The sequence below is a fragment of the Eulemur rufifrons genome, chromosome 7 (genome assembly GCF_041146395.1).
Source record: "Eulemur rufifrons isolate Redbay chromosome 7, OSU_ERuf_1, whole genome shotgun sequence".
Classification (NCBI taxonomy): Eukaryota; Metazoa; Chordata; class Mammalia; order Primates; family Lemuridae; genus Eulemur; species Eulemur rufifrons.
The window spans coordinates 279193338-279206184 of record NC_090989.1 but is presented as its reverse complement, the minus strand read 5'-3'; the positions used below and the strand labels follow the sequence as shown (position 1 = coordinate 279206184).

General features: G+C 57.9%; 1 protein-coding gene across 3 annotated transcripts; it reads left to right on the top strand.

Annotated features, from left to right (window-relative positions):
* The first annotated feature begins 483 nt into the window (after positions 1 to 483).
* On the top strand, positions 484 to 12602 carry ST6GALNAC4 (ST6 N-acetylgalactosaminide alpha-2,6-sialyltransferase 4). Of its 3 annotated transcripts, XM_069474707.1 has the most exons (6): positions 3345 to 3575; positions 3930 to 4012; positions 5506 to 5688; positions 8256 to 8668; positions 10841 to 10948; positions 11922 to 12602. In XM_069474707.1, the coding sequence occupies exons 2-6, from the start codon at positions 4001 to 4003 to the stop codon at positions 12109 to 12111; spliced, it is 906 nt and encodes a 301-aa protein (XP_069330808.1). In that variant the 5' UTR covers positions 3345 to 3575; positions 3930 to 4000; the 3' UTR covers positions 12112 to 12602. The 3 variants fall into 3 exon arrangements, with proteins under 3 accessions (XP_069330809.1, XP_069330808.1, XP_069330810.1); XM_069474708.1 differs by lacking the exons at positions 3345 to 3575; positions 3930 to 4012 and adding an exon at positions 484 to 495 and having other exon boundaries at positions 11922 to 12479; XM_069474709.1 differs by lacking the exon at positions 3930 to 4012.
* The last annotated feature ends 245 nt before the right edge of the window (positions 12603 to 12847 follow it).

Here is a 12847-nt window from a genome sequence, read left to right as displayed (position 1 = left end):
TATTATTCTCTTTTTACAGACCATGAAATGGAGGCTCAGGGGGTGAAGGGACTGAGCAAGATCATTCAGCAATAAATGCTGGAACCAGGAGTCGACCATGCCTTTTGGACTCCGGAACCTGTATTCTTAATCACCAACTCCCGCAGCCCATCGTCCTACTCTGGGGAAGGGGGTAGGCTGAAGGCTCCAGCCCCCGTTTCATCCAGATGGGGAAGCTGAGGCCCAGAGATTTTAGGGGCTTACACATGGGTAAGTGGCAAGGTCAGCCAGAGAACTCAGGCCTACCGACTCCCTACTCCTGACTTGGGGCCCTACTGGCCTCCCTCTGGGATGGCCCCTTGCTCCTGCTCCTTTAGGGGTGCAGGTGGGAGGATCTGGGGTCGTAGGGGCTTCCTGGAGCTCTGGGAGGCATTCTGATGGGGTCCATTATTGATCTCACATGAGTTCTGCCCTCCTCTGGAAGTCACTTTTCTCATCTGTGAAATGGAGGCAAGGGTCAGTGGTCAGACCAAGGCTGGCTGCACAGACGTCACCAGGAGCCTGCATAGCCCTGATCACTCCTTCTCCCTCCTCCAGGACACTCCAGCCTGGCCTCTGACCCCAGTTCAATCCGACCATGCCCAAGCGGGCTTTTCCTCCAGAGCTACTCTAGGGCCTGGCTGTGTGACCAGGACAAGGTGCTAAACCTCTCTGTGCCTCAGTGGTCTAATCTGTAAAGTGAAAAGGATGAAAATGGACCTCATTAACTCATTAAATATTTATTGAGCACCTGCCATGTGACAGCCCCCCTGCTGGGCCATGGGGACCTGGGGATGAAGCAAGATACAGAGATTCTGCCTTCACAGAACTCATGGGACTCACAGTCTGGGGGCACTCACAGACTGGGTGACAAAAGCAGCCTGGAGTGACAAAGCCTCAGGGAGAAGCATGGGGTCATGGAGCTGGAGGAAGGGCTCCCACCGGATCGTTTGATGGATGGCGTTGGGAGAGGGCCTTTAATTTCTACTCTGGGACCAGAAGAATCAGACACAACCCTACGAGGGTCCCAGACCAGGGGCACAGCAAAGGCCCAGGATGACAGAAGCCTGGCATTTGAAAGAAAGAAAACATATCAGAGGGGGAGGAGGCTGTGTGGGCCAAGAACAGCCCCCCAGGACTGCACAGTGCAGGACCTTGGGAAAGCCACTCAGCTGCACGAAACGCTGCTGTTTCCACTGAACGTCAGATGCCCCAGAGAAAGATGGCTGCCAGGGAGGGGACAGCTTATGCTGCAGGGCTGGAGTGTGGGTTCTGAGAATATATATTTGTAAAATATTGACATCACTCCTACTTGTCTGGATGACCTTGAGTGACTGCTCAACCTCTCTGAGCTGGCATGAGTTAAGTGGAAATTTCTTGCTCTTGCTTAGCAGGAAGTTAAAACAGAGTACGTAAGGTCACACTCAGGAGGTGGAAGGCCAGAGAGACTCGGGGTGGCAAAGCATCGTGGCAGGAACTGGGGTCTGGCTCCGACAGGCTGAGTCAGAGCCCCAGAACTGCGCTCCGATCTGTAGGGATGACTCAGCCCCCTCTCCGCCCTCACGTCTGTGGCAGGGCCTGAGGCTGGAGGGGGAAGTGACTTGTCCAAGATCTCGGGGCACCCAGGATGCCTGGCTCTCCTAACTCGTGCATTCAACAGACATTATCGAGGACCTAGTGTGTGCCAGGCACTGTGCAGGTGCTGGAGGTGCCTGAGAACATGGCTGGTCTGACTCTGCCCACACGGAGCTCATGGGCATGTGGGCCATGAGCAAGGAAACCAGTTAATAAAGAGGGTGATTTCAGAGTGTGACAAATACAGTGAAAAAACTAAACTGGAGTGAGACAAGGGGGATGGGGTGCAGAATTGGATAGGGTGGCTGGCAAGGGCTTTTCTGAGGAGCCGATGCTTGAGCTGAGTGACAAGAAGGGGCAGCCATGTGACTAGACTGTCCAGAGGAGGATGCAATGAGCAGTAGGACTGAGGGGCGGGGCAGGAGGTCACAGCGCGCAGGGTCATGTAGGCTGGGGGAGAGGAGAGTGGGTTTTTGCCAAAGCCAAACTGAAGAGCTTCATCTGGGACTGTGGGACTTCCTGCTCTTGGTTACACTGTGAACTTAGGATCCTCATCTATTCTGGGAGCCCAGGCCATTTGGGCATGTCCCTATCTCCGTGTGGCCCTAGTGAGGAGGGAGTTGCCTCTCTGGGGAAAGAATCATCACCTCACCAGCCATTGAGGGTGAGGTGAACTTGGACCACTGAACGTGGACCACTGCTCCCAGGCATGTCCAGGCTGGGGTGGGAGGGACAAGAGGCTTGTGCTCCAAGGAAGTCCCAAAAGGGCAGGGCCACTGCAGCCGGTTTGCTCCTGGCCCCTGAACAGGATGGGGGAGGAATGGAGGCCGAGAGCACAGGCTTAGGAGATTGGGCTTTGACTCTGGAGTAGTGTAGAATCAGAAGGTTGCTGAGCTGGGGATGGACATCATGGAGTCCTGACCATACCTGAGCCTCTGAGAAAAAGGAAAAAGGAGTTTGCAGTGGGGGCCAGAGCAGGGGCCAAGGCTGGGGCCAGGGCCTGCATGGGAGGTGGGTGTGGCAGGGATGGTTAGATGACCTTTCTAGGCAATGCAACATTTTGCAAAAAAAGTTCTCAGACGGGAAATGTGCTTTTCACCTCACCACAGGCTCCTCCTCCCACTGTTCCACAGGGGGCCCTTTCAGTGCTTGCTGCCACCAGCCTGGCGCCTGAGGGCAGCCGCCTTTGAAATCCCCAAGGCACCCCATGTTTACCTTCCAATGGGACGCAAGTCAGCAACTGCTGGGCCTAGGCCGAACTGATTGGGATTTGGAGAACACTGGCAAGGAGGCGTTTGGGAGGTAAGAGTAGGTGGTCAGAGCCGAGCCCAGTGTCCTCTATGTACTTGCTAGATCTGGCAACCCTAACAGCTTGAAACCCAGGGCTGCCGGACCCAAAGCTCCTGCTTAACTTCCCTACCCACGCACCAATTTCAGACATGGGGAAACTCAAGTCTGGACGGCCACGCAGCACCGCATGGTGGCTCTGACATCGTCTAGATCCCCTTTCTCTGCCGCCCCACCACCGCCACCCGGAGCACGAACCCGCTAGAAATGCCAAAAGGAAAAACGGGTGACGCGGGGCTCAGACTCCGCCCCCGGCGCCGAGGCCCCGCCCCCAGCCCGGAGGCCTCGCCGCTTTTCACGCACGTCCCGCTCCGCCCAGGCCTCGTAGGCCCCGCCCCCGCCTCCGGCCCCGCCCCCGCCTCCGGCCCAGCCGTTTTGTCTTCCAGCCTCCAGGAGCCGCGGCCGCATCGCCGCCTCCGCCCCAGGGATCCAGCTTCCAGCTGCCAGCTTCCAGCCTGGTCGGCCAGGCCCTCGGGCCATGGAGCTCCGGGCAGCGGATCGCGAGTCTCCTGCGCGCCCCAACTTGCCCGCCCGGTTAGCGCCCGGCCGGGAGAGGGAGCGGTGGAATCTGGACGGGCGGTGAAAATCCCACGTTCTGCCCGCCCAGGCCTCTCCATTCGTCCTCCGGTAGAGAGGTAGGATGGATGGGGTGAAATCCAGGCTCCTGGCTCCTGGCTCTATCTGCCCCAGACCGGATGGATGACCTTGAGCCGAGGGCGCCCCCTCCCTGCTGCCTCTTCTTCCCCACCTGCACAATGGGGATTGGGTGGGCAGGAAGTCCCCCCAAAGTCACCGATTCCGGCTCCTTTAGGATGGGGACACTGCTTTCCGGTGTTAGGAGACTTTAAGGCGCTGAATTCCCAGGCACCCTCTGCCTTGACCCCGGCCCGACCCTTCCTGCCTCAGTTTTCCTCACAGCCTGGGACCCTGTCTGCCTTATCCCCCCCCCCCCCGCCCCCTTATCCCTCTGAGTTTCTGCGTCCTGGCAGGTGTCCGGCTCCCACTCCGTCCCAGCCCCAGCCCTGGAGGCAGCCCGGGCCTACTGACGGACAGCGACAGCATGAAGGCTCCGGTGAGTGGCGGAAGGAGGAAGGTTCCCAGGGGACTTGGAGGTAACTTCCACAGCCTCAGCAGCCTCTCCACCCCAGGACTGACTGTCACGCCTGACCCCACCGCTCTGGCCTCAAAGTCCAGCCCTGTTCGTGCAGACTCTGTGGTCCCAGGCAGGTGCATTCCTTTGTGGTTCAATGCCTTGCTCTCCTCCCCTGTAGAATGGAGGAGACAGTACCTGGGGGTGGATATGGTGAAAGTTCAGTTTGGCCGCTCTTGTCTTTGTTCAGGAGCCCCTGGTTGTGGGAGAGAGACCTGGATGTTGGGGGCAGTTAACCCCACTGTCTGAATCAAGGTCTCTGGGTCTCTGGTTCCTCTAGGCAGGGGAGCAGGTGCTAGGCAGAGCCTGAGGCCTCAGGGGCTGAACCACCTCTGTGGAACAGCTGGCCACACAGAAGAGACTTATTTTTAGAAGCTGATGTAGCTGTGGGCTGAAAAACAATGGGCCTCTGAGCAGGATGTGCAGCGGTCCGGGGGGTGGGGTGGGGGTGGCTGCTTTCACACTTCTGATTTTCAGAGAGCACCAGCCAACTGCTAGGTGGTTTCTGAGGGGTGGCCTTGCGACTTGTGCCTTGGGCCTAGAAATTGGAGCCCAGAGAGACACAGGTGGTGACTGGGTAGCTCAGCACACAGTGACAGACCCAGGGTTCTGTTCTCCACCAAGCCCCTCCTGGAAAGCTAAGTCTGCCAGCAGGTCCAGCCCCAGGCTGGGCCCAGGCCAGAGGGCCAGAAGGGCTTCCTAGTTCAAATGGCCTTTGGCACTAGGTTTCTGGAGGTGGGAGGCTCTGGGCAACAGCTTTTCAATTATTGAAACCATTTCCTGAATGACGCTTCCCTGAATCCCTTTCTGCCTGCTGGGCCGCTGACCCAGCTGGGGGTGGGACGGAGGCGGGCCATCCCAGGTGGCCCTGGTCCATGCACTGAAGGGGCTGGCAGCCCTTCTGATGTGCCACTTTCCTGTCCTCATGTGCATAGCACTCTAGAGCGTACAGAATGCTTTCACCACTGTCCTTGCTGTAAGGTCCCACTGTGGGCATTAACAGGGGACTCTATAGAGGAGGGATTTGTAGAGGAGGAGATAGGCCCAGAGAGAGGGATAGCCACTCCCAAGGCTGCACAGCACCCAGGCTCTGGTTAAGAATGTGGGCTCTCCAGCCCATGTTTAAGGCCCCACGTGCTGTTTCCTTGCCATGTGGCCTTGAGCTGCACACTTCACCCCACGCTGGTTTCCTTGTCTAGAGTACAGGGATAGTGACAGCATTATCCCCAGGAACAGCGTGACCAGAGCCTGGAAGCCCTGAGTAAGGTGTGGTTAAGGGAGACTGCGCCTTCTACTGCTATTCTAGGAGCTGGTGAAGTGGGGTCCAGGCCCAGGAAGCCGGTGCAGCCCCCTGCAGAGGCTCCTGGGAGTCCCCCTCCCCACATATACACCCCCCTGACCACTGTCTCCCTCAGGGCCGGCTCCTGCTCATCCTCCTGTGCTCCTTGGTCTTCTCTGCTGTCTACGTTCTCCTGTGCTGCTGGACCTGCCTGCCCCTCTGCCTGGCCACCTGCCTGGACCACCTCCCTCCGGGCTCCAGGCCTACTGTGCCGGGGCCCCTGCACTTCAGTGGCTATAGCAGCGTGCCAGATGGGAAGGTGAGTCTGCCAGGCAACATGTCAGGGGTAGGCCTGGCTCCCGCAACTCTAGGGGGTATTGAGAACTGGGCTTGTGCCAGGCAAGCCTGGACCCTGAGCTTGGCCCCTCTGCTCACCTGCTGGGTGATCCAGGCCAGTTACTTTACCTCTCTGAGCCCTGAGCTATAGGAAGAAATGGGTTTCTTATTGAGCAAATATTGTCTGGATGCTGGGGTAGAACGATGAGTTGGGGTGGCTGCCCACCTGGGACTCCCAGTCCAGTGGGAGAGACAGACACAGACACAGCACAGTGTACTCTGTGCGTTCTGGGCATCTCCGATTCATCTGTCTACCCACACCATCCATTCAGCAAGTGTGTACTTGGCACCTGCCATGTGTCTGGCCTGGTGCCAACGGCTGCTGAGGATAGGATGTGGGGGCCCGGGGGTGATGAGGCAGGCGCAGCCCCTGCCCCGTGGTGCCCGCCGCTCCATGCTCGCTTTGCCTGGCAAGGTGCAGAGCCCTTTACACCTCTCACCCCGACTTTGGTGGCTCCACCCGGTAGGTTCCTCCTCCAGCGAGTGCCCTCAGAGGAGTCTGTGTTGATGCAGGGTGCGGCACGCTCCCAGTCTGAGTTTGACGGTGCTCTGAGTGGCCGGCACGGGAGGCTGCTCGGGGACACTGGCTTGGAGGAGATGTGGTTCGGGTCTTCATCCGTCTGAGTCTCCCTTGCCTCCTCCCTCGTCTGTCAAAGCCGATCGTTGCAGTTCCTGCCTCTGGAGGGTCGCGGAGATGATTCGGCTGGCCGATTCGTGGACAGTACACAGAGCACACGCTGTACAAATCTTTGATGAAGAAACAAAAACTACTCAGGGGCTCAAACTCTCAAGCGCCACAGAATGGCCAAGTGGGACAAATGTCGGGGTGGGCTGGGTGGACGCTGTCCCATCTGCCACGTGGTGGCCAGGGTTCACTTCAGACACACAAACCTCACAGGGATGTGAGCCCAGGGAGGCCAGGTGTTTTCCTGAAGAGAAGCGGCCAATCTAGATTTTGAATGTCAAAAGGGCCAATTCTTATAAATCAAGAATTAATGAAAAATTTTAAAGACCTTGTGAGGGACAAGCAGAATACCTCCTGGGGCTGGTGGTGACGTTGGATCAGAACAGGTCCCGGTGTCAGGGCAGGCCCAAGGCGAGGGCAGAAGAAGGAAGCCTTGTTCTCTGTTGCTGTGGTGTGGAAAATGCGCCGAGTCTGTAAATCAAGATTATGTCGGCTGTAAAATGTCCCTGAGTGGGATATGACAGTGCGCTTTTTATTGGCTGGAATTAATGTCCCTGCCAACTTTCCTTGCCTCTGTAAACCTGGGATCTTCCAGGAGGGCGGGAGTGTGGAGGGAGGGGCCGTCTTTCTCTGGGAGCCAGGCCCCTGACCACCAGGGGATCTTGTGGGCTGTGGCTCAGCTTCTGCAGCCGGGGCAGGGGGCGGGGGAGGATGACAAGCTGGGTAGGGCCCTGTCCCTGCGCAGGGTCTGTCAGTCACCCTCCAGGCATTTGGAAAAACTTCATCAGCTTTATTGAGGCATAATTTACATACAAGGAAGTTCACTGATGTTAAACAGACGTTTTAGCAAGTTTTGGCAAATGTATAAAGTTGTGTAACAACCACAACCGTCATGTATAGAAATTTTCTGTCACCCCCCAAAGTTCTGTCGTGCCCTTTGGCAGCCTCTCCAGGCTGATTTTCAGAAAATTTTTTTTTTCACTTCTGTATTGTGTGCTAGGTTTTCAGGAGTTTTGATAGTGGATTATTGGCTGTCATGGGGGAAAATATCATAGGCTCCATGAGACTGGAGCACCACGCGCGGCCCCTTGCTCTTTCTAACTCCTTCACCTGCGTGTCACCAGCTCCTTATATTCTCCAGACATTTGTCGTTGGAACCTAACAAGTAGGACAAGTAGATGCTGTTTGCATCCCATTTTACAGATGGGGAATTGAGGCTCACGGAGGCCGAGTGACTTGGCCTCAGGCCACACAGCAAGGAAGGGGCAGAGCCAGGATTCAGGCTCAGGACCAGAGAGTCCCAAAGCTGTCGTGGGCCTTGAAGACCCCGTTTTTACTTAGAAATGGGGCACAGCATGGGTGGGGCTCGGGCAGCAGAGGGCATGGCCTAGGCGTGTGCGAAGAGCTGAGGCTTGTGTTTACTTAACAAACACTTACGTGGCATCCAGTCTGTGCCAGGCACTCTTGTAAGTGTTTTATAAATATTTGCTCATGTAACCCTCAAAGGGCTTGATATAGGGACTGTTAGGGCCTCAGAGATGGCAGCAGGGACAAGGGCTATGAATATGGCTGAGGAGGAAGCCAGGGCTCTGAGTGCAGAATCTTAGCTCTCCCACTTGCTGTCACTGTGACCCTGGGAAAGTCACCCCACCTTCCCAGCCTGCAAATGGGTTAATACCAAACAGTCCTCCGAGCTGATACCTGATCAAGCAAAGTCCTCGGGTGTTCCTGGGGGGGGGGGGCCGCAGGGGTGGAAGCTGTGTGCCCTCACCTCTCTCTCTTTTCCCCTCTACCTCCCGCTGCAGCCACTGGTCCGAGAGCCATGCCGCAGCTGTGCCGTGGTGTCCAGCTCCGGCCAGATGCTGGGCTCGGGCCTGGGCACCGAGATCGACGGTGCCGAGTGCGTGCTCCGCATGAACCAGGCGCCCACCGTCGGCTTTGAGGCAGACGTGGGCCATCGCAGCACCCTGCGCGTCATCTCGCACACGAGCGTGCCGCTGCTGCTGCGCAACTACTCGCACTATTTCCAGCAGGCCCGAGACACCCTGTACGTGGTGTGGGGCCAGGGCAGGCACATGGACCGGGCGCTCGGGGGCCGCACCTACCGCGTCCTGCTGCAGCTCACCAAGATGTATCCAGGCCTGCAGGTGTACACCTTCACCGAGCGCATGATGGCGTACTGTGACCAGATCTTCCAGGACGAGACGGGCAAGAACCGGTGAGCCTGGGGCCTACCTGCCTGCTGGGGTCTCCCTGGAAGCTGGGGGCCTGCCCTCTCCAGCAGCCTCTTGTCCATCAGGGGTCTGCTTCGCCAGGCCCTGGGGACCCGCAGTGATGGAAGCAGACGGTCCTGCCCTCCCATGGTGGGGCAGGAGGTAGAGGGACTGTCATTCATGGAACTTGCACACAGATCCCAAATGGTGTGGTGAGGGGCACTGGGCCTTGTGAGCCCCTGGTGAAGAGCACTGGCCAGCGGGGGAGGCATTAGGGAGCACCGCCATTTGGAGGGCGTGCTCTGAGATCTGACTTGGTCTCTGACATCCTCTTCACACACCGGGCATTGGGTTAAGCACTCTGCGTTCAAGATCTCATTTTATCCCACACCCAGCAGAGCACCCCTGACCCCTGCTGGCCCCTCCTTCATGCCCCTGCTCCTCCCCCAGCCTCCAGAGCTCAGGAAATAGAACCATCCACCTTGGCATTTTAGCCAAAAACTTGGGCTGAGCCCTTGACTCCCCTTGTACTGTCATCTGTCACATGCAGTAGCCCTGAGTGCCACCTTGACCTACGTCTCCATCTTCTCCCACCCTCAAAACAGCCCCTGGCAGGTCTCCCTGCCACTTCCCTTGCCCCTGCCATCTGAGCTCATCTGCAGTGAATTCAGTCCCATGAGTCACCTGCCCGCAACCTGCCAGCAGCTTTGTACCACAGGGAGAATGAAGTCCAGTCTTCTCACCTCCTCCCCTCCTGTGGCCTGCAAGTGTGTATGATCCAGCCCCTGCCTACCTCCGTGGCCTTGGCTCCTTCACTCATTCTGTGCCAGTCACACTGGCCGCTGGGACTTCTCGGACATCCCTGCATGTTTCCACCTGCAGGCCTGCACGTGCCATGAATGTTTTCCTCCCATATCATCTCGTGACGGGTTCCTCTTGCTACTCAGGTCTGGATGAAATGTCACCTCCTCAGGGAAGCCCTCCCTGGCCTGACTTCTAAAGGAGTATGTCCTGCCCTGACATTCTTTTTGTTGTTGCTGTTTTTTTGAGACAGAGTCTCACTCTGTCTCCTGGGCTAGAGAGCCATGGCATCAGCCTAGCTCACTGCAGCCTCCAATTCCTGGGCTCAGGCAATCCTCCTGCCTCAGCCTCCAGAGTAGCTGGGACTACAGGTGCCACTACCATGCCCGGCTAATTTTTTCCATTTTTAATAGAGATGGGGTCTTGTTCTTACAGGGGTTGGTCTCGAACTCCTGACCTCAAGCTATCCTCCCACTGTGGCCTCCCAGAGTGCTAGGATTACTAGCGTGAGCCACCATGTCCGGCCTTGACATTCTTTATATTACTCTTTTGTTTCCTTGTCATGGCAGCAGGTGTCACCCTCTAACATCATCTTCTTTACATATTTGTCTCCTTCCCTTGGGAATGTTGGCACCCGGTGTGGCAGGTCCAGGGCCCGCCCGCATAGGGCCCAGGACGTGTGAGTTGGATGCGTGAATCAGCTCATGCCCGCTCTGTGGAGGTTGAGGTGGTGGCCCTCAGCGGGGAGGGTACCCAGTGCTGCTGCCCCAGAGAGCTGAGGCCTGGGGTCACACAGCCCCTCACTGCAAGTGGGGTGTGGGGGCTGGGCTGGCAGTGTTCCTTCCCCGTAACCACCTGGAATTATCCCCATTTCACAGGTGGGTCTTGAGGCTCAGAGAGGTTAACAAGCAAATCCGATGCCCCACAGCAGAGTCAGGGTTTGAACAGAAGACCATCTGGAAGACCACACAAGTCCCCCAACTTTTAACCACTGTGCTCTGCTGCCTACTGCTCTCTCCCCAGGCCTGGTCCCTTAGATGAGGAGAGGATGTGACCAGAGCCCCTACACCCATCATCCCGGGCTATGCTCAGGCCTTGAAGCACAGCTTGGCTTAAGCCCTGCTTGGGTGGTGGGGAGTTGATTGGGCCTGGGTTGTGTCCAGCTCCACCTTTTGTCCCCTGCTGCCTTGGGCCGGCTCTGCCCCGACCCTGGCTCCCCCGGGCACCCTCTGTAGAGGTTGAGGTGAGGGGCCCTTGGCTGGGAAAGTACCAAGCCCGGCTTCCCTGAGAGGGCTGAGGCCTGGGGCCGCCACAGGGCCCCTGCCCCCTGTTGGGTGGTGGAGATGGCCGGCTGACGTGTCCCTCCGCCCCACCAGGAGGCAGTCAGGCTCTTTCCTCAGCACCGGCTGGTTCACCATGATCCTTGCCCTGGAGCTGTGCGAGAAGATTGTGGTCTATGGAATGGTCAGCGACGGCTACTGCAGGTCAGGCCAGCCAGGCCCCAGGCTGGGGGGGTGGGTGTGGGCCCCTGCCCAGGCCTGAAGCCAGAGGATTTAGGAGCTGGGGGGCACAGGGTGTGTGGGCTTCAGGGTGGGTGGCCGAGGCACAGACACCCCTTGGGCACCGGGCCCTGGGACGGAGCTCAGTCCTTGGAGCAGGCTCCCGGACCAGTCCTAGCGCTGTGCTGTGGCCTCGGCCGGTCCTCCCGCCCCCAAGTGCCTCCAGTTCCTCATGTGTAAACTAGGGAAAAGCGTGGCAGCTTCCTCAGACGATTTTGAAACATTTAGGGAGAGAATAATCTACAAAAGTGCTTACCACAAATCAGGGCACATCAGTGATATGCTACAGGCGGGTTTTTACATTGAATATTGTTTCAACAGCATATAAAGTTCAGATATAGTTACGGTATTATAACATTGTTATATTACTATACTTCAGTATTATTGTAACTAATGAGTTCCGAAAAGTCCCATGTTTTCACCCTGTGTTCTTTGGAGCCGGGCTGTCGCGCACACGGCTGAGCTGGCAGGTGCCTGTGTGCCCCGGCCGTGGCCTTGGCCTCACCGCCAGCCTCCGTGATGCTGACCGGGAGGTGGGAGTGCAGGGCTGGTGGCTCTGTGCCGTGGGAGCCTGGTACCAGCAGGGCACTTTGCAGCCTTTATCTTTTAACCTACACTCTCACCCTGCAAGGTGGGTGTCACCATCTCCGTTTTATAGGTGGGCTCTTGAGGCTCGTGAGATACACCTCCGGCCCAGAGTCACCCAGCTTGTAAGAGGCAGAGCCCAGGCTTGAATCCTGGCCTTTGGGATCTGCAGGCTGTGCTGCGCCTTCCGTGTGTCCTGGCCTTCCCTGGGACCAGGCATGGGTCTCTGTGGTGGGGGCAGGGTCTGGTGGGAGGTGGGTGGGCTCTGGTGTCCCACACCCATCCCACAGCAGCACTGGTCCCCACCCCACAGGGAGAAGAGCCACCCCTCGGTGCCTTACCACTACTTCGAGAAGGGCCGGCTGGATGAATGTCAGATGTACCTGGCACACGAGCGGGCACCCCGAAGTGCCCACCGCTTCATCACTGAGAAGGCTGTCTTCTCCCGCTGGGCCAAGAAGAGGCCCATCGTGTTCGCTCACCCGTCCTGGAGGACCGAGTAGCCCCTGTCACCCAGCCGGCCACCATGCCTTCGCCAGGCCTCTGCCCCATCCCAGGCCACCACACTCCACCAAAAACATTTAATTTATGGATCCTGACTTTTGCCACCTGTCCGGTGGACCTAGGATTCCTTCTTGCCCTGCCCTGAGGACATCTGGAGGCATCTCCGGCCTCACGACTTGAAGGGGAGTGGAGAGGGGTGCCCTGTCTCTACCCACTCTCCAAGCAATCCACAGCACTTTGGGGTTCATCCCACCTCCTGGTCTATCAAGTGGCCTTTGTCCCTGGGGCTCATGGCCCACCACTCACCAGCATCATGACCTTGTGCCAGTCCTGGTCCCCCCCGCCCCCCCAGCCGCCCTTGGTGCCACACTTCTCAGGCCAGTTGCCCTGGTTAGGGCAGTGCGAGCCTGGGTCTGTTGGATGAAGGGGCCTTTGAGCCTGACTGCCAAGGCCATGTCAGGAGTGTACGGGTAAACGTGTGTTTTCTGGACACCATCTCTAGCGTGGTGATGTGTCTGGGGGTGGGGGTTGTGGCTTCTGTCCCTGTCACAATCCCATAACCTGTTGACTACAAGCCCCGAAGCCCTTTCCCAGCAACCTCCGACGGATGGTGCCAGCAGGTCGGACTCCTCCAGGGTCTGGCTCCTTGGCTGCTCTGGCCCAGGAAACTGACCCCAAGTCAGAGGCTTCTTTGGGACGCCAGCTCTGCGCCCAGTGGGAGGGGAGGCAGGACCT